The sequence below is a fragment of the Lynx canadensis genome, chromosome B4, assembly GCF_007474595.2.
Source record: "Lynx canadensis isolate LIC74 chromosome B4, mLynCan4.pri.v2, whole genome shotgun sequence".
Classification (NCBI taxonomy): Eukaryota; Metazoa; Chordata; class Mammalia; order Carnivora; family Felidae; genus Lynx; species Lynx canadensis.
The window spans coordinates 90182137-90202574 of NC_044309.1; the positions used below are offsets into that span (position 1 = coordinate 90182137).

Sequence of the window (20438 nt, forward strand, 5' to 3'; positions counted from 1 at the left end):
GTTAAAAAAAAAATTAAAAAAAAATACAGAGTTATCATGGATAACTTCACTATGTCTCTTTCAGATTCAGACATATGAGTAGTCAAAGCTAAGGAGGTTGAATAAGCAAATAATATAATCAATAAACTTGATTTAGTAGATATATAAAGTATCTTTCAAATTAAAAAAAATCCCTCAAATAAAAAACATAATTCTATATTTTCATGGAACATTAAAAAATAGATCATTGGGGCGCCTGGGTGGCGCAGTCGGTTAAGCGTCCGACTTCAGCCAGGTCACGATCTCGCGGTCTGTGAGTTCGAGCCCCGCGTCAGGCTCTGGGCTGATGGCTCCGAGCCTGGAGCCTGTTTCCGATTCTGTGTCTCCCTCTCTCTCTGCCCCTCCCCCGCTCATGCTCTGTCTCTCTCTGTCCCAAAAATAAATAAACGTTGAAAAAAAAAATTAAAAAAAAAAAAATAGATCATTTACTTGGTCACAAAGAAAATATTAATAAGTATTATTAAATTTAATAAATTTTAGAAAGCAGAGGCCATATTTTTATAATAATCCAATGAAATTAGCAGTAAATATCTAACTCTATGGGAGACACTGAACATTATATTTAGAGGAAAATTTATAGCCTTGCATACCTTTGTTATTAAAGGGAAAAAAAGATGAAAAATAAAGGAACTTTATAAAAGAAACAATAAAAACTCTAGGAAGATGGAATAAAGATAAAAGCTGAAGTTAATGAAATAGAAAACATTAAACAATTGTGGAAAGAAAAAGCGAATTAAAGATGATTTTTTTAAAGATCAAAAAAGAACCCCGATTAACTTACAATGAACCCATTTAAGGAAAACAAAACAAAACGAAAACAAACAGAAATGTTTATGAAAAAGAAAACCAGTAAGTAGATACTTGCTTTTCCTAATATAAGAACATGTTGTGAAGCCATAATAATAAAATTATATTTGTATAGCAATAGATAAATAGATTAGTGGAGTAAACTAGAGAATATGTAAATAAATATCAGTTAAACATAGTATTTCAATTCAGTCAAGGATGGACAGTTTAAATATTGTTGATGATCCCGTTGCTCTTGCATTTGGAAGGAGATAAAATTGAAATATTATTTCATATACAGAAAGAAATTGCAGATGAATTGAGATCTAAATGCAAAACAAAACAAAAATCCTGCACAAAATATAAGATACCGTGTGTATAGTCCAGAGGCAGGGAGCTCTTAATTACTGAGCTAGGAGACCAGAAAGCACAAAAGAAAGGGATAGACATACTTGACTAAAAAGAATCATAAAGTCAGTACAGAAACAACAGATATAAAAGGGTAGCTGTAATGCAGAGGCCACTAATTAACATCTGCAATATACAAAGAACGGTTACCAACTGCAAAGAAAAATAACAATGAATAACCCAGTAGGAAAAAGGGCAAAGAATATGAAGATGCAAGTCTCAGAAGAGCAAATAGCCAACAAGCATTAAAAGTTGGCTACCTTGGGGCATCTGGGTGGCTCAGTCGGTTGAGCATCCGACTCTTGATTTTGGCTTAGGTCATGATCCCAGAGTCATGGGAGAGAGCCCTGTATCGTGCTTTGAGCTGAGCGTTGAGCCTACTTGGGATTCTCCCTCTCTCTCTCTCTCTCTCTCTCTGTCCCTCTCTCCCTCCGACTCTCCCCCCCCCCAATAAAAGTTAGCTATCTTACAGATAGTCACTGAAATATAAATTTTGCTTAAATGAGCTACTGGCAATAATTTCCTGGAAGTTTTTCAAAGCTGCAACACCTGCAGTGCCTGGGTGGTCCAGTTGGTTGAACGTCCAACTCTTGATCTTGGCTTAAGTCATGATCTCATGGTTTGTGGGTTGAAGCCCCATGTGGAACTCTGCTGCTGACAGCCTGGAGCCTGCTTGGGATTCTCTCTCTCCCTCCCTGTGCCCCTCCTCTGCTCCCTCTCCCTCTGTGTCTCTCTCTCAAAAATAAATATATAAACTTTAAATAAAAAGCTGCAACACCTATTTTTGATGGAGGGTATGGAGGAAAAGGTATTTAACTATATTTGTTTTGGAAAGCCATCTAGAAATATTTATTAAACATATTTATTAAACATATTTATTAAATTTTATTAAACATAAAAATGCATTTATCTTTTGACATAGCAATCCTATTCCTAAGAATCTATCCCATAGGAAGAAAAACTCTACCAGAGATAGGAGCATATATGCAAGGTTGTTATAGCAGTATGTTTCATAGAGGAAAATAATTGGACACAAAGTCATTCCTGTCATTTGGGGGATGGTTGCACAGTGAATATTATGCAGCTACTAGAACATTTACATTTATGTGTGTGTGGATACCTATGATTTTGTGAGGCTAATAGAACATGGAAAAAATGTGGTAGAACCCTTATTAAGTTGTTACCATAAGCTTTCCTGAAGGATGCGGAAAGAAGCAAAGAAAATAGGGAGAAACAGTTGCACTTAAAGTACATATGATATATTCCCATTTATGCATTTATATATGGTTAATAAAATGTGTGTGTGACATTTTTCAAAAGCAATGGGAGCTAAGCAGTGAGGCATTGAAAGACTAATAGCATTAAGATATCTTGTAAGCCAGACACTCAGGGCAATACCTGGAACTGAACATAAAGTTCAGAGCAAGTGAGAGGTAAAAATTATTTGTATGGAAGATACATTACAAACATGCACAGAAAGAAAAACCGTTAAAGAGCAAACAGCTATTACGTTGGCTCTTGATTTACACCTTAAGTCCAAGTACATGCTTTTTAAAAGTCTTTTGTATAGCACTAGATTTTGGCAAAATTCCCCTTAAGGGATTTTTCTGAAGGGAGTTTCTATTATGGGAAATATAATTTAATTTTCACCTCGCTTTTAAGACCATGATTTTAATAATACATGATTGAGACTTAAAAAAATTTTTGTTATACTGAAAGGAGGCCAAGTATCTCAATAAAAGGAGACTATTTGCTGCTGCAACAGTGCCAGGGTGCTTTATGTTTATGGATGCTGACCATGCCTTCCACAATCTTATGCTATTCAAACTAGAAAAGATCAAAGAAATTGCATAGGTGTCCATGACATATTATCAAGAGATAGTAACCCATTGAGTGCTATACGCTGGTCTGTAGTAATGAAAGAACAATAAATGCTTGAGAGGTGATCTTTGTCAAAAATGTCTGCAATACAGACGTTGATGTAGTGTGATACCATTTTCATAGCTTCTGTTAATATTTTCTTCAGCCTCAATTTGGTTCACTTTTTCAGCTAACATTTATTTAGTGCCTACTCAGTACTAAGTAGCTAAGTCTTGTACCTGCACCTCGCTTCATTTACCAGTAGTCGAGGGGTGCCTGGGTGGCTCAGCGGGTTCAGCATCGGACTATGGTTCAGGTCATGATCTCACGGTTCGTGGGTTCGAACCCCACGTCCTGTTCTGTGCTGACAGCTCAGAGCCTGGAGCCTGCTTCAGATTCTGTGTCTCCCTCTCTCTCTCTGCCCTTCCCCGGCTCATGCTTGCTCGCTCTCTCTCTCTCTCAAAAATAAGTAAATGTTAAAAAAATTTTTTTTAAACAACAAATGGTTTAGAGGAGCAAGACTTGAGTATTATTGCACAACCGACAGAATAATATGTCAACCTATAGGCCATGGAATATACTATGGATGTGCTTAGACCTTTATGGAATTTTTCTCATTTGTTTTTTGTTATGGTTGTCCAGGGCCAAATTAAAATATGTATGCAGTACGATACCACTTTAACCAATTTCATCCATCTGAAGTTCAACTTTCTTCACGTGATCACATCTAATTTTTAATGCATTAAGCTTGCCTGTGGTCAGAAGCAAAGCCATTGAGACTTTCAAATTACAAAGACCACTTGTACCCATGGGTCTTGCTTGGTACAGGACCTTGGCTACATAGAATAGTTTAGTTTCACCTCTCTGAGGGGCTCAAAGAGCTGTTGCTATAAGGGGTATTAAGTGGGTTAGAATGTAGGTAGGAATTTTCGGTAGAGAGAAAACTGTCAGCCAGATGCCAAAATCATCATTAAATATTAGTAAGTGACCTAGAGATTCTATAAGTAATTCTGTAACAAAGACTTTTGTGACTGTGTCTTTTAAGACAAAACCAAGGATTAGTTTTAAATCCCAGATTTCCAGAGTAACTAGGCATCCTTCTGGGAGCTTCAAATGCATCAGGAACGAAAGAATTCTCTGCCCCCTTGAAGCTTTCATTCTGGTTGGGAGAATACAGACAATAAACAACAACAGGAAATGTAAACAGTAAGTTATAGTGTATTAGAATGTGATTAAATGTATGAAAAAGAAGAGCAGAATAATGAGGATTGAGTGTCGGCAAGTTTTCCCTAAAGGACTTTAAAAAGAACATATAGTTATCAGAGTATGCCTTGGTTTGATGTAGTTTGCTTCGTGCCTTTTTGATGTAATTTATTTAAAAACTTTAACATGCTAGAGAATATACAGTGTTTAATTTCTTAAACTTTGCCATGTGTGTGCTACAAGGGCAAAACATCTTTTGTTGTATAAACAATTATTTTGTTCTAAAATATATGTGTTTAAAAGCTTTCCTTAGTAATCTGTTCTGTTTCAAAATATTTTTTTCAGGATGGGTTGTCAGAAATTTAAATTGTAGTAGGTGAACTAAGTTTTGATGCATCATAAAAAGGTGATGTAGACCAGTGAAGGATCATACATTTATGAAAACAAGGAAGTATTTTATTCAGATTGTAGTACTTAGAAGTATATAATAGAATAACAATCTAAAGTCTATTCCAAAATTTAGAGAGGTTTCAGTTAGAGAAAAATATCAGGAGGAAAATTAGATAAGTAAAAAAATTTCAAGACAAGTCTCTCAGAGGAGTTAATCTAACATTTTTTTTTATCAGGCACATGTATGTAAGAAAGAAATTATTTGAAAATCTTGATAGGTACTCAACTAAAGAATGTAAGTAATAGTTTTACAGTCCCAAATGATGCTATGTAGTGAATAGACCTAATTCAGGACTGCAGTTGAATGGAACATTATTTCACTTTTAGTCTGGCTTGCATGTCGCTGAGAATAGAATCTGTTATTTCTTTGAATTTCCCCGTCCTATATCCCTCCTGGCATTCTTAAGGTCAGTGAAGCACAGTAAATAATCTTCACTCAGCGAGCAACCCAAATCACCATCTTCCTGTTCGACGTAGCCAATAAATTCTGAGCAAACTCAACTCTCTGTGAAGCTTCCTAATGGATGCCTCACTGGACTGAAGAGCTTTTGGAAGCAAAATAAAATAATCATCTAAAGTTGAATGTTTTTAGATCAAGGTTACTAGGTCAACACTAAATTTAAAACCAGTTTGAGAGACATTTTTTAATGGCACTTAGAAATTATAGCCAAAGGCCAGGTCGTTACATGTGATGTTGCTCAGATCCTTTGATGCTAAAAGTCTACAACTGCCTTATGTGTAAGATACACTTTTTAAAACATTAACTATGATTTAAAGTAGCAAGAGACAGTGTTCAGGCCAGGGAAAATAAAGTCCCCTTCCTCAGCTTTTTGGTTGAAATGGTTTGAGTTCAGTAATTTTATTGAACCTGAAAAAAAATTATTAATAGCTGCCTCCTCAAAGGGAAACAGAGAAGCTTGCCCCTGTCAATTCCTGCTTAGGAGTTTCTGAGACATTTTGAGATTGCAAGAAAACTGCGGATGAAATCCGTACCAATTAGAGATCTTGTGTGTTTGGAACTATTTCAAAATGCTGTGCGGAGCTCAAAGGAATTAGTCAAGCCTGCTGCAGTACAGCTACATTATTAATCTCCAGAGACAATAGATACCAGATGTTCACACTGCCCAAAGGACACCTCAGTGTTCTTGACAGTCTTTGGTCATCTTGTCCTTTAAGAGATTCAAATGCCCAACATGATTATGATTGATAAGACTATGTGGTTTCTACAGAAGAAGTTACTGATAATCAGTTTGAAGAAAGACACTATTTTTGGTAGGAAAATAAACAAGATGTTAAATTTGATATTTGTAAAAAATTGCCTAAAGCAAAATAGTAGAAATTCTTTGCCTTTTTAAAAAAATGTCTTTGATTGGCCTAGAGATAGATGTATCTATAAACTAAGTGATGATCTTTTAATAAAGTCCGGTTTTGTTGTTAAGTAATGAAATATGATACATTCTTTATTAATTCATTGAGCAAACATTTTTATGAGTGAAGTGTTGAAGATACAGTAGCAAACAAATAAGTAAACAAAAAACAGCAATCATGGTCTCACGGAGCTTGGGGAAAGAAGCAGGCTTTAATCAAAAGTTACCCTTATTTATTTATTTATTTATTTATTACCCATATTTATTTAAATAAGTAATTACAAACCGTGATACATGCTTTGAAGAGAAAATATTGGGTGCTGTGAACATGTTTGGCAGGAGAACTTGACCTAGCGTTAAAGTTCTGGATTCCTGTGTTTAATCACATTTGTTGAGCACCTACTGTGTGCCCAAAGGCAAAACAGATTATCATAGCCACTTAAAAGAGTACACTCATCACTCTCAGTTTGGTAGATTGAAAGATATTAGGAACAGCAGCAACAAACCACTTAAAAATAAACTAAAGATAAAAAAGATCCCGGAGGTGGAATTTTATTTTAGTCTTTCTTCAAATATGGCTTCTGTTCAATATCCTAAAGAGCATTTGAGTCATGCTTAAGATTTTTAGCATATTACTCATTTTATTGTGAAAATCCCATTAGAAAATACTGTGAAATTTTAAACACCTTAGAAAACACAGAAAGGTGGGAATCGAGCCCCAGTATCCAAGTATGTTAACGTATATATATCATTATGCTCTCCTGCTAGTCGTTCACCTCCCATACCTTCCTTCCCTGCCAGGCTCTGTAAAGAGCAGCTTTGTTTAGGTGCCCCACTTCACATAAGATTTTCAGCCCAACAGAGTTGGGCTTCTGTCAGTGCGTTGAAATGGCTCTGCCTAAAGTCCACCAGACTTCCTAATTGTTGAATTCAGCAGTCTCCTCCCTGATCTTATTTGACTTGTCCTTTCGGTAGATTATGTCATTGGCGACTGTCCTCCAACTTGAAACAGTTTTCCCTTATCTGACTCTGTCCTGGTTCCCCTGTCCTCCTCCTATTTCTTGAAATGCTCTCTTTCATTTTCCTTCACTGACTCTTATTCCTCAGTTCACCTTTCAAATACCTGTCTGGCTCTCCCTTATTGCCTCCTGCATATCCTCATCCATGACCTTACTGTCTTCTGTGCTCTGATGACTTTCACATCTGTATCTTTAGCCAGGGTCTCACTTCTGAGCCCACATCTCCCTAAGCCTCCTAGATAGTGCCACACTAAACTGATTTTCTTGTTTTCCCTGGAACATGTATGACTAGCATGACCCAGCTAGTCATACAAGCAGGAAACCTAGTAGTAATTCGACCCTACTCTTCTCCTTCACTCCCCAGCAGGTACCACCCAAATCAGTGAATTGTGGTCTCTTAATCTCTCCATAATTTGTCACCTGCTCTCCAGTCCCATTGCAAATGCTTTCATTTAGAGCTTCATCGCTTCTGTTCCCACACAGTCTTGCATTTGATGTACCTGTTTTCACCTTCTTACCCCCACCCTCAGTCTGCTTCCAGAACCATTTTCCTAAAGTATTAGTCTGCTTATGTTACTAGACTGTTTCAGGTGACCCAGTCATCATGCCATTTAACATGTTCCTGACATTCAAAATGCCACTGCCACTTAGAACTACATAACAGGGTTACTTGACAAGATGAAAAAGCAAGGCAATCAATAACCAAAATAAAATGAATGCTTGAAAATGCATTTGAGCATTTTGTATCTTCATGAATTTTTAGAGTCTGTAGATCTATGCTATTTTTTTATATTTTAAACTTCCTGTTTTTCAAGAGAAGTGTTTTAAGTATTATTTTTATTTGAGGTACTGCTTAATAAAGCTGAATGAAGCATGGGAGAATGTTTGCCAAAACCGATGGTTTTCTTTTTGTCCTAATTGCTGTTGAACCATTTTCTTGACTAGAATAGTTTGCCTCTTGAGACTCACTGCTTGTTTGCAGTAATAAAATCATGTCATCAGCACATAGGGGGATACTTGTCTTTATATTTGCAGTGGCAAGAGGGCGGAAATAGAATACATCCTCACACCATAAGGAACGACCAAGTATAGAGTTGAATAGTGTTCTATAAAGTTTTTTCCACCGAACCAGCTCCAGGACGAGACGGTCCTGGCCTGCTGCAGTTCTAACTCAGAGGGCATTGCAGACGTCATCCTCTCATGCAGTGAGTCCAGAATCACTTTGTAGCCAGCGTCAAATCTGAGCCAGTTAAAGCTGCTAAACCTTACATTGATTTTGGGTTTTATCAGTAAGGCAAAAAATAATATAATGGTGGTTAGTAGAAAAATTATGATGCCTGAAATCTGTTGCTTCTCCCCATAAAATATTAGATCAAGAGACCAAAATCTGCAGTTTATTAAAAAGAAATCTCGGCTTCTTGTTCAAGATGATAGACTGAGCATACATGTTCGTTACCCTCTCTCCCAGGAGAACCCTATAAAATGAGCCTAAGGAAAAGACGAAGAAAGAGGAAGAGGAGGCATAAAAGAAGAAGAACCCCACTGCAAAGAGAATCGGAGTAGGGGTGGGGTGTTGAGCAGACAAAAAATTTTAACCAATTTTTTCCAAGAAAAAAATGGCTGGCAGTGCATTATTGGGCATGACTGATTAAAGAAAGCAGCAGCCCAAAATACGTACAGGACTTACGGCCCAGGTGCCCAGCAGAATTACGGAGAGGCTCAGAGTCAAGAACAAATTGTCAAGAGCAAAATGGGGGGCTGACGACAAGTTGTTTACCTGAAAGACTAAAGAACAGCTAGACCAGTTTTACAGCTTTCTCACTTTCATTGTTGGAATGGCAGATCATCAGTTACCCACAGGGGGGAAAACAAACAAACAAACCTGGAAGACCACTCTCTAAAGATATTAAACAGCCTGTCTGGGAGAGTTGGGACTGCTCGTGAGGTGTTGCGCTCCAGAGTGAGCCATTCCCCAGATAGGTATTCAGGGAACTCTGGGACATACCCTTGTCCCTCAGCAAGAGACAACAGTGTCCCCAGAGCTCCCCATCAGCTTTTCTGTTCAGGGCTAAGAGCTAGTCAGGAAACAAACCTGTACTGTACCTGATAGCAGAGGAAGCGTATGTCCGCTGCATGGGACAACTGACCCAGACCTCCATTCTTAAATAGAAACGGTCGAACGAAGAAAACCAACAGCAAGAAAGGCAAAAACCAAGAAAAAGAGAACAAATGCCCCCAGAGGAAGCAGAGATATTTTAGAGAATAATAGAAACACCAAAATTACAACAATTCTCTGATTCATATTCTCAGAGGTATTTGAAATCTTTCACTTATAAAATAAGAAGATGATGTTGTTTAAAAAAAAAAAAAAAGACCAAAAAACCAAAACTAGGGACCAGGAATAATGTGAAAAAAATATGTGGCCAAAAGATACCTATGATGCAGTGTCATTCATGTGGCTTTTTAAAAATTTAAAACATTGTATATTGCTTATGAATATAGACATATGTAGAAAATGAATCAAAGGAAGTGTGGGAATGGTACGTAAACAATTATCTCTGGGGCACCAGGAAGTGTGAGGGTAGAGGAGAAGGCTGGAGGCAGATCTGGCTGTAACTGTAACATTTTATTTTGTTAGAAAAAGAGAAAAAGCTGAAGCAAATACAGAAAACAATACTATCTGTTAAATTTGGGTAGTTAATATCTGTTAAACATGGATGCCTATATATCCTAAATATTTTTGCATATGGTTGCATGGTTGAAATATTTCTAATTAAAATTTGAAAATTAAAATATTGAATTATAGAGCATATTTGTACAATTGTGTAGGAAAGTCATGGTCCAAACGAAAAAAAAAAAAAAGAAAACGTGACATGCCTTTTAATAGTGATGCACTATAAAAGAAGGGAAATCTGTCTGACTTTAGGCAGCCTGGGGTTATGCCAGTTGGATCCTTGGAGAAGGGGATTTAATCCCAGCACTCTTTAGTTGTGCAGTAAGCACCACGTATATAGCCATAATAATACTAACACTGTTTACTAGTTTTCAACTCTCAGAACCAATCTATAGAAAAGCATAGAAGACTTCACTATGGCTGAGCATTGGAATGGGGAGAAAAAGGTAGGAGGAGGGTCAGGGGGCTAAGGCCATCTTAGAGAGTGAAGAGTCAAACGATACTAAGCTATAGGATAGTCACACATTCATTTGTTCATCTGTCAGATAGTTTTGGAACACCTTTTATGTCACGGGCACCGTTTTAGGTGATTGGCAATACATGGGTGGACAAAACTGACAAATTCTCTGCTCTTATTGAACTTACATTCAAGAGGAAGACATTAAGCAAAGTTTTAAAAGAATTAAAAATAATACAACTATCAAAAATTGCAAGGGGGAAGGGAGGGGAGATTGGTGGAAGTATGAATACTCTATCTTCATCATTGACAGGAGGGAATCAATTTATAATGTCAAAATAGCCCTGTCCAATGGTGGGAATTTCTATATCTGTGGAAATGAGGTTGGAAATGTTCTACGTCTATACCCGTGTTGTCCAGTATAGTAGCCATGTTAACGACATGTAACTGTTGAACACTTGAGATATGGCTAGCATGACTGAAGAACTGAAATTTTATTTAATCTTAATTGATTTAAATTTAAGTTGCAACATGTGGCTGGTAGCTTCTGTATTGGACAGCACGGATTGAAAATGAAGGCATTAAGGTAGCAGCATAAGCTTATTTTTTTAGAATTAAACCTAACACCTGTTAAACATGGTTGTTTGCAGGGGTGGGGTGAATTGAAAGGGAATATTTCACTACGAGTCACCTTGCACTGTTTGATATTCTACTACATACATATATTTGGTTGACTACTACTTAAACTTTTGGGTCTTTGAGGGGGAATAGAGAACCAACATTTAAAGATGAGATAGAAGTTAACGTTTGATGTGTCAATTGAAGTGAATAGCTGGGCAAGAATCAGAACTCTAAACTTCAAACGATTCTCGTTAGCAGGGCGTCTTCCTAGAGAGTTGTATCATTTGGCTTGAGGTAGCTAATTAGGGAAATTGTGGTCAGTGAGGTTAACAGATTCTGGTTTCAGAGATACTAAAAGCTACAAATTCTGAAATATGGTCCTAGAATTATAGAGCTGTGGGAATCGGTACATACAGAAAAATACAGATCTGTAAGTGTCCGCTGTGTCTCACCAAAACCATGCTCAAATATTTATCATTTTTTTTAAAGAGGCATTTTTAAAAAAAAATTTTTTTAACGTTTATTTATTTTTAAGACAGAGAGAGACAGAGCATGAACGGGGGAGGGTCGGAGAGAGGGAGACACAGAATCCGAAACAGGTTCCAGGCTCTGAGCTGTCAGCACAGAGCCTGACGCGGGGCTCGAACTCACAAACCTTGAGATCATGACCTGAGCTGAAGTCAGAGGCTTAACTGACTGAGCCACCCAGGCGCCCCTCAAATATTTATCATTATTAAAACATCATCTAAGCCCAGCTGAGATTTATTGTGTCCAAGCTGATTTTGCACTTGAAGATAATAAAATATTTGGAATTACATTTCAGTGTAATGAATTCTTGGTCATGGGTAGTTTCTGTTGTGTTCTGTTGCTGGGTCTTGCAGCTAACTTACTGAGGTTTCTCATTTTTATTTGAGGGTTGGGGGAAGATACGGGGAACACGGCAGCTGTATAGCAATCCTTGTTAAATTAAGAGTAGAGGTAGGAGGACCCCATTTTCTAGACGTGGTACAGATGGGGTTGGCTTCAACTTGTTTATAGTGTGTTGCTGGTTTTGACAACTCGTTTCAAAGATTTTTGAAAGGGAGGAGGAAAAGGTTGGCATGGAGCGATGAGAAAGCTTTTCTCAGGAGGCAGTTAGAACAAAACACTTACAACTCGTCAGTAGAACACCACTGTGGAAAGCTATGTCACTATTCAGGGATGGGTTCAAGTAGACTCTGAGCAGCTTCGGTGAGCCACATTCTGAGTCCGAAGGAAAACTTCTTTTTACTGCAGTCTCAAAAAAAAAAAAAAAAAATCCATTCTAATGTAGATGGTAGCAAGCCCCAAGGATCTTCCATTAAACTGAATCCCTTGCTCTTCTATTTGAGATGTAAATGAACATATCCTGGATTTGCTTCCTATTATGCCAGTACTGTGAAGTTATGTCTGCAGATTAATGTGGCCTGCTGGCTGGGTCACACTGAAGCAGGGCTGCCTACAGACCACCTTGGCTGATTTAGTTGTGGTACTTGTATCTGTATGCTGTCAGGAGGCGAGAAGTCTTTGAGGGGAGAATCTATTTATTGAATAGAGGACGTTCCTGGTGATAACAGGCTAATATCTAAAAAGTACAGTGTATACTTTTAGAAATAAAATGATAATACACCCGAATCCAACCTCATCAAATAGAAACAAAGGGATGTATTGGGGGTGGGGCGAACCAACTGTTTATACAGGTTTTCAAATGACTGTTCTTGTAAAAAGTGCATGGAATGCATCCAAAACAAATAATGTTTTGTTAGATGAGAAGACCAAAAGGGAAATCCTAGAGAAAGGAGAATGGATGATCTTTCTTTAATGTCAAAACTGACATAAACACACCCCCCTCCCCCTTTTGCTCAAGATAATTTTCTCAACAAGACCCAGATTGCTTCAGTCTTGCCTATCACCCTTTGAAGCACTTTCCTTATTATTAGGAGTGGGGGCAGGGTTTCCTTTGAGGATTTTTGCAGCAGTGAAGAGTTCCTCCTTTAAATACTTTCACATGATGAGGGAATTCCGCTTTCAAAGTGCTGTCATCTCTGTGGCTTCTCTGCCATGAGACAATTTATTCTTGGGTAAAGGTCCTTCTTAGTTTGATTGTCAATAAGGACTTACTTTTCTGATGGATTCTCCTTCCGTAGAGCTCCGCTTTTTCTGGGAGACCTAGCGAAAGAATTCAGTGTTCTCCTGTGTTGACCTTAATGAACTTGGCCATGATTCTCTTTTGAAATGTGTTCCGCCACACTGGGTTATTTATAGTCTTCAACATAGTTGCCCTTGTCAGTCTCCACTAATGAAGATTTGAATGACGTATCAAACGTTCCATCTTGAAAACTGCATGTCTTCTACAGCGCAAAGAGACACTGAATTTTGGGGAGTTTTGAAAAAAAATTTTTTTTGTTTGTTTTTTTTAATGTCTCTTCTGATGTTTAAACAATGCCATGAGAAATAATTAGTACACTATTCAGGTGTCAACAGTTTTCCCAGAAACACTGAAATCTTTTGAGAGCCTCTACTCTGTGTCGCTATACCTCATCCTTGTCTAATCTTGAATATGGTTTTCTGGAAAATTCTATAAATATTTAATTCATGGAGACAAAATGTATAGCTGTGTGGTTTAATAGCTCATTCATTCAAAAGCAGTTCCTTTCCCTCTCCAAAATTTTAATAGGCAATGATTCACAGTTGTTTGGAAAGAATTAGAATTAAGAAACCCCAAATAGGATCGACAGCTTTCTCAATATTATTACATAAAGTGAGCTTCTAAGTATTTGCAGTTGTTTTAGATAAATGAATAAAAAGTTACCCATGTCCCAAACTAGGTTACACATTTATGTCATTATTCTTGGACTTTCTCTTGGAACAGTTTGGTTGTTAGTGACAGAATCGGTGTTGTGTAGGGTGCATTCATTATCCACTTCAACCTAGAAGCTCCTGAGTGGCACAATGTAACTACCATCCAGTCTTAAAACCTGCAGCCTCCTTCCTGTTGGAGTATTGAAGTGAATGATGTCTTGGCCTTTTGTGGATGAAGAAAGTGGAACATGAGAAGAGAACCCTGGACCAGAGTCAGAATACACAGATTCTAGCTTTGGCCCCTGCCACTATCGGCAAGTCCCGTGTCCTTCTGCTCCCTCTCCCACCTCTCCCCACAAAAACTTCTGTTTAAGCCAGTGACCCAGATGATCTTCATGGATTTACCATCCTAAATAAATAATAAGCTCCCTCTACCTGTAAAGAGAGGCTTAATTATGATGTTTGAGCCAAGTTGTTTACTCCACTGAAAAAACAGCATTCTTATTTCTTAATCTAGCCTGTAAAAAAGGAATGTGATTATATTTTCTCTCTCCTGTGGGACTCTGTAATGTACCATAAATATTCACCCCATTTTCTTATTTGTACAGACTCTGCCTTCTAAGTGTTCACCACCTAGTCAGAGAGGAAAGCATGAAAACAAATACGGCAAAAATCCAGTATGATCAGTAGAAGAAGATAAGTGTATATAAGATGAAGAGGCGGGGCACCTGGATAGCTCAGTCAGTTAAGCGTCCAACTTCGGCTCAGGTCATGATCTCACAGTTTGTGAGTTCGAGCCCCACATCGGACTCTCTGCTGTCAGCACAGAGCCCGCTTCAGATCCTCTGTCTCCCCCTCTCTCTGCCCCTGCCCCACTGGTGTGCTCTCTCTCTCTCTCTCTCTCTCTCTCAAAATTGAATAAACATTTTAAAAACTGAAGAGGTAACTTGGGAGGGGGAAGTGTATATATTTTATGTACATTTCTCCAGACCTATTTTGAATTCTAGAAATAGGAAAATGCATGTGTGTTGGGGGTAGCTTTATGGTAAATTCACGACGACAACAACATTGCTAACTCGTTATCTGTTACCCACTGAATCAAACATGTCCCTTCACGATATTAGTTGCCATAAAACTGCAGTCGAATGAGTGGTATGTAGCCTGGGAGGTTAAAAAACATAGAATGTTCTCTTCTTTCTTTTCACAGCTAAGTTATTTCCCAACGTCTTCAAACACCGCCTTTAAACCTCTCGTTGCTAGCTATTGGCACCTCTGCCATTGAACAAGAAGAAGACTTAAAGGTGTCCAGTAGTCATTATAAACCAAAACCCATAGCCTGGAGTAAGTTGAGATTCTCTTTAGAATTTAGAGAGCAGGAAGAAAAAGTTGTCCTGAGAATACTGATGTGTCTTGGCATAATGGCTTTCTGAGGAGTGCTATCATATCTGGAAAGTTGAGGTTTTTCGGGTGATTTGCAGCAATCTTGAACTCAGATCACGGAATTGGAAAGTGATGGTGCTGTTAAACCCAGCACCAACTGTGAAAGCTGTACTGTTGCATGGTGGGGGATGGGGAGCTTCTTATAAAAACTTGGCCTGAGCTAATTTGTTTTGTTTGAAACTGGAAATCATATTGTTGAAGTCTGCATTCTGTTTTCGTTCAGTTGGTGTATTAACACAAAGCACCGTGTTTTTAAAGGGCCTCCTGCTTTCTGCAGGAATAAATTTGGCTTCTGAAAGAGAAAGAAAAAAATGTACCAGCAGTTCAGCAACATCGCACCTCTTCCATCATTTTGGGCTTCAGCTCAGTAACTGCAGACAAATTTTCTGGAAATATGTAAAAACAGGCCTATAGGTACTGAACATAAAAATCCTGACTGTACACTCATAAACATTTGTACAATCTTAAGGCCCTTATCACTGAGTTTCTTAAAGCAGTGTGCATATTTTAAAAATCATGAGAATAAATGAAAATTGGAACGAGATGCTGTTTGAGAGAAGATGCACCCTAGAGATGCCTGAAGAACACTGCTCTCTGACTTTTTTCTAGGAAGTGAGCAAGCCTCTTGCCCATAAAATAGGTAGAAGCTGTGACTTCCAGATACCTCTGTCCCAAGAAATTAGATAAAGATGGAAACTGTGGAATACCATTTTGTAAATATTTTAAATTTTTTTTTTCTTTTTTCAACGTTTTTTTTTTATTTATTTTTGGGACAGAGAGAGACAGAGCATGAACAGGGGAGGGGCAGAGAGAGAGGGAGACACAGAATCGGAAACAGGCTCCAGGCTCTGAGCCATCAGCCCAGAGCCCGACGCCGGGCTCGAACTCACGGACCGCAAGATCGTGACCTGGCTGAAGTCGGACGCTTTAACCGACTGCGCCACCCAGGCCCCCCGATTTTGTAAACATTTTAACCATACAAACTAAGTACTAAAAAAGCATGCTTCCTAAAAAGGCATGGAATAGTCCAAAAGTTAACAGCCAGAACAGTTGGATTGTGTTTTGGAAAATGTCACACCGTAAGACCCATCATGAGTGCCCAGTGACTCTGAAGAAGAGAGACAAGACAAAGTGGCAAGAGACAGCTTTATAAATTCAGGAATGCTCTAAAAAACTACTGGATGGGCTAAGAATGCTTCTTGAAACATAAAATCCCAATGCAACTGTAATCTGAATGTGAGGAAAAGGTTATTCTTTTTCAACGTTTATTTATTTTTGGGACAGAGAGAGACAGAGCATGAACAGGGGAGGGGCAGAGAGAGAGGGAGACACAGAATCGGAAACAGGCTCCAGGCTCTGAGCCATCAGCCCAGAGCCTGACGCGGGGCTCGAACTCACGGACTGCGAGATCGTGACCTGGCTGAAGTCGGACGCTTAACCGACTGCGCCACCCAGGCGCCCCAGGAAAAGGTTATTCTTAAAAAATAGTTGCACTCTTATGAAATACGTTATCCTTCAGCTTTTGACTTTTTTTTTTTTCAGGTTGAAAAAGTTCAGCATGATTCATATACTAAAGATTGTCCTTTTTTGCACAGTAATTCTTTAAAACTGTATTCTAACCCAACGCTGTGTATCTCTCCTCTCTGTTTTGCTCTCGTGCTGCTCTGCCCCAGGTTGGCCTTCCTTCCACGATGTGATCAGTTCTGACGCAATCACGTTCACGGATGACTTTTCCTACGGGATGCACAGGGTGGAAACAAGCTGCTCTCAGGTCAGTTAACCCCACCTGAAAAGCCAGTATGCTGTCCACTCTGCACTGAAAACACTTTCAGGACCCCTGGTTGTGCTAAATATAGCAACTGAGGCCAAGTGACCGATCACAACACCGACAGAGGAGCGCAGTGAAGTCTCTACAACGTCTTAATGATATCTCGGTCTTCAGGTGTTTAGCAAGTCCAGTTAAATGCCAGTCATTGGCTTCAACACTATTTAAAAAAACCCCAAAACATTGGTAGGGAAAATTGTCTTCAGTTGACTCAGTGCACTGGGAAATGGGCTATTCTTAGGGCATATGAAGATTTCACTATGGGGCTTTATATAATCTGTTGTTAGGTAATAGCCCTCTCTCTGCAGTTCTGTGCACCCGTTCAGTTGTAATACCTCTAATGGTAATGATCCAAACGTGGTCAGTAAAGACCCCAGAAACGGCTTTCCCTGTGTGGGTGAGAGGTGGGAGGTTGGGGAATGGCAGTGGGAAGAGGAAGTTCCGTGGTAGGCTGTAAGAAGCCAGAGCGAGGATACGTGATAAGGTCATGCCTTCTCTACTTCTCTTAGTAGATAGACCTCTCTTCGTTTCCCAAGGATGTTCTAATTAGTTCCTATCACTCTTCTCTACTCAGATTAGGACTGGCTCTAAGGGAGAAAATGAGCATGTGTTGAGGAGGCAAAAATAGTTAATCTCTCACAATCAAGGGACTTGAACTCATAGAGTATTTTGTATTTAAACCCAGAGACATAGCCAGGACCGTCTGTACACAGAATAGAAGAAACTGACCATTCTTCTCTAGAGTAGAAAGTACTGTTCTAGTCTGCTTTAAATAAGTGAAATGTAAAGTCTGAGTATTGTGGCACTGAAATTCATTGGTACTACCTAGTATTTTGTTGGGGGATGTCAGTTGTGCATGTCAGAGGTAAAGGGGGCACCATCAGGCAGCTGAAATAGCAAAGCGATTGCCACGTGGGCCTCCCTCGACATTCTTCTACCTGCCCTTTAACCCCCTTCATCAAGCACAAGGGTTTTAGGGAATAGGTGGCATATTTACTACCAACCAGGGAGGGGGACTGGTTAGAACCTAACCCATCTGATGAGTTTGTACTTTCTTTTTTTAAAAAAATAAAGCTGGCAAGTTTACTGTCTTCTAACTGTGAAGACCACTCTCTCCCTTGAAAAACAGACTTCATATTTTATCTAAGTCATATTTTCAGCTCACTCTTGTTTCTAAGATATAAGTCTCTGAGGGCGATAGTGGAACTTTCTGATCCTGGGTCTCACCCCCAGAGATTCTAGTTTAGTTGGCTTGTGTGAGGCCTGCCTATCAGCGTTTTTAAAAGCTGCCCTGGTTAATGCTCACAATAACCTTGTGAAGTAGATACTCTTATTCTTTCTTACCTTTGAAGTTGAGAAAACTGAGGCACAAAGAGGGCAGTTATGCTGGTGTAAATCTACATAGATTTAAGTGGCAGAACTGAGACTCAGATTTGGGCATCTAGCTCCAGGGCTCTATGGTGCTTAGACAGGCAGGCAGGGAGGGAGGTATACAGGTAGATAGGCCAGACAGAAAGAGTCACATTAAAAAAAAAATTCTGTGATCTCCAGCAGTTAGTTTAATTCAACTCAGTTTTGAATTCAATTGAATTTTAATTGATGTGTTTATAACGGCCACAAAAACTAACTATGATTATTTCTCCAGGATTCCGAAATATTTGACAAAAAAGGAATTGGATAGGATGGTATATAGTAATGTATAACTTAGGTATATGTAGCACTTAATAAACCTCTTGTAAGACTCACACTTGTTGTTGTTGTTGTTGTTGTTGTTTTAAGCTACCTTAAAGGCTGTTATGTGACTGCTACTCTCCTTTTTCCTCAGAACCCACTTTCAAACATTGAGTCCTATGAAAACCAAGTAAAAAAGGCACAGAAAAAGGGAGGCATAAGATAATAACTTTCCTTATGCCCTATTCTCTAATGTCTCTGTGACTAGTTCTTAAAATTCACAGTTAGAAAAACTTCCTCCTTTCTCTGTGCCAACCACAGAGATAATATTAGTACTGGTCAAGAAAAAAACATTATGAATCTGTTCTACAGTGACCAAAGACAGATGAAACCTACAAACCGCCCAAATCAGGCAACATTAATAAAAAATATTAAGCCCCTCCAGGCCCAGCTCCCAGCCCTTCGGTCAAAGGCATCGGTGACTGTCACTGTACCTTTGGGTCCTTTCCTAGCGAGTGAGGAACTGACACTGAGCTAGCTATTCCTTTCGGCTTCTTTACCCACTCCTTTTACTTCTCATATTTGGAAAATGTTTGATTCTTTCTTAAAGTCTTAAATTTAAAGGGAAGAGGGAGGGAAATTTGTTCTATTAAGGCATGTGTAAAACCACATGCTTTGGGAAGTAAGTTTCATGGAGAAAATAATCGGCTTCCAGCACTAAAGAATGATATGTTTGCCAGATTCTTCTCCATGTGGGCAGAGTGGGAGATGTCTGCCTCACGAGTGCAGTAATAGCTCACTGAATTCAAGTGTGCTGGGTGTCTTTCTTTCTTTTAATGTGTGTTTCATTCACACATTTATTTTCTTTTTGTTCTACCTTTCTATTTAGTATTTTTCTTTTCCATTTTCTCATTCATCCTTTTTATCTTGGCTTGGAAAAAAGTAACTGATTTAATGGTTTCCATACCAGAGTAACCACTTGTATTTTATTTCCTAGTTTCTCATTATTACCACTAGTTTTCATTATCAGTTTATCTTTTCTTAAACTTTCTGTTCTTTCGGTTTACATAGCCTTTCCCCCTACTCACACTCTTCCCATCATTGTTGGGGGAGTGGTGTAGGAAACCTATCTGATTTGCTTCTCCTCTTTCTAAAATTCTTGTTACATTTTGAGTTCACGTGGCTGGTCCTTACTCTGAACTGAATTCACTGATGTGGTTCATAAGAAGACTGTCGTACTGCCATGTTATACAAATGGACTGAGATTCCATGGGCAAAACCAGTATGCTTAACCTTGCTGGCTGGGCAATATGGCTTTTTTTTTTTTTTTTTTTTTTTTTTTTTTTTTTTTGGTTTATTGGCCCCTAATTCTAACCTTAGTACTTAGGATTCTTCTTCTTTCTTTTGTTTTTTAAAATTGTGATATGGATCTTGCTATGCAGTGAATTAGGCCTTACATATATGGGTAGGAACTGTAAACATGCTGGGAGCCATAACTTTTTATACCACGCTATAGTTTTTCCGTGTGTCCCGTGACTTCTTTGGTAATAATATCTTAGTAAGATTTTACTGGGAAAGTTAAGATTGATTCGGTACTGTCATCACTTTTCAGAGAAACCTTGCAGTCAGGTCCTTCTAAAAGAATTGCTCCGTAAGAAACCTAGTACACTGCCTGATCTTTAAGTTAACAGAGCAGAAAACAAGCAAGGGTGCTAGAGATTCTTCAGTGCCTTCTGTTAGGATTCCTGCTTGCCTGGTTACATTCTGATTTTTGTTGCAACCATATTTGTTTTCTTTT

The 20438-nt window shown here is 38.6% G+C and overlaps 1 protein-coding gene across 1 annotated transcript in view; it reads left to right on the forward strand.

Annotated features, from left to right (window-relative positions):
- The window catches only part of MSRB3 (methionine sulfoxide reductase B3), a 168901-nt gene that overhangs the window by 143616 nt on the left and 4847 nt on the right, over window positions 1-20438 (forward strand). Inside the window, exon 6 of the mRNA XM_032594008.1 lies at window positions 16818-16915. Coding sequence (XP_032449899.1) covers window positions 16818-16915 — 98 coding nt within the window. The remainder of the gene's footprint in view (window positions 1-16817; window positions 16916-20438) is intronic.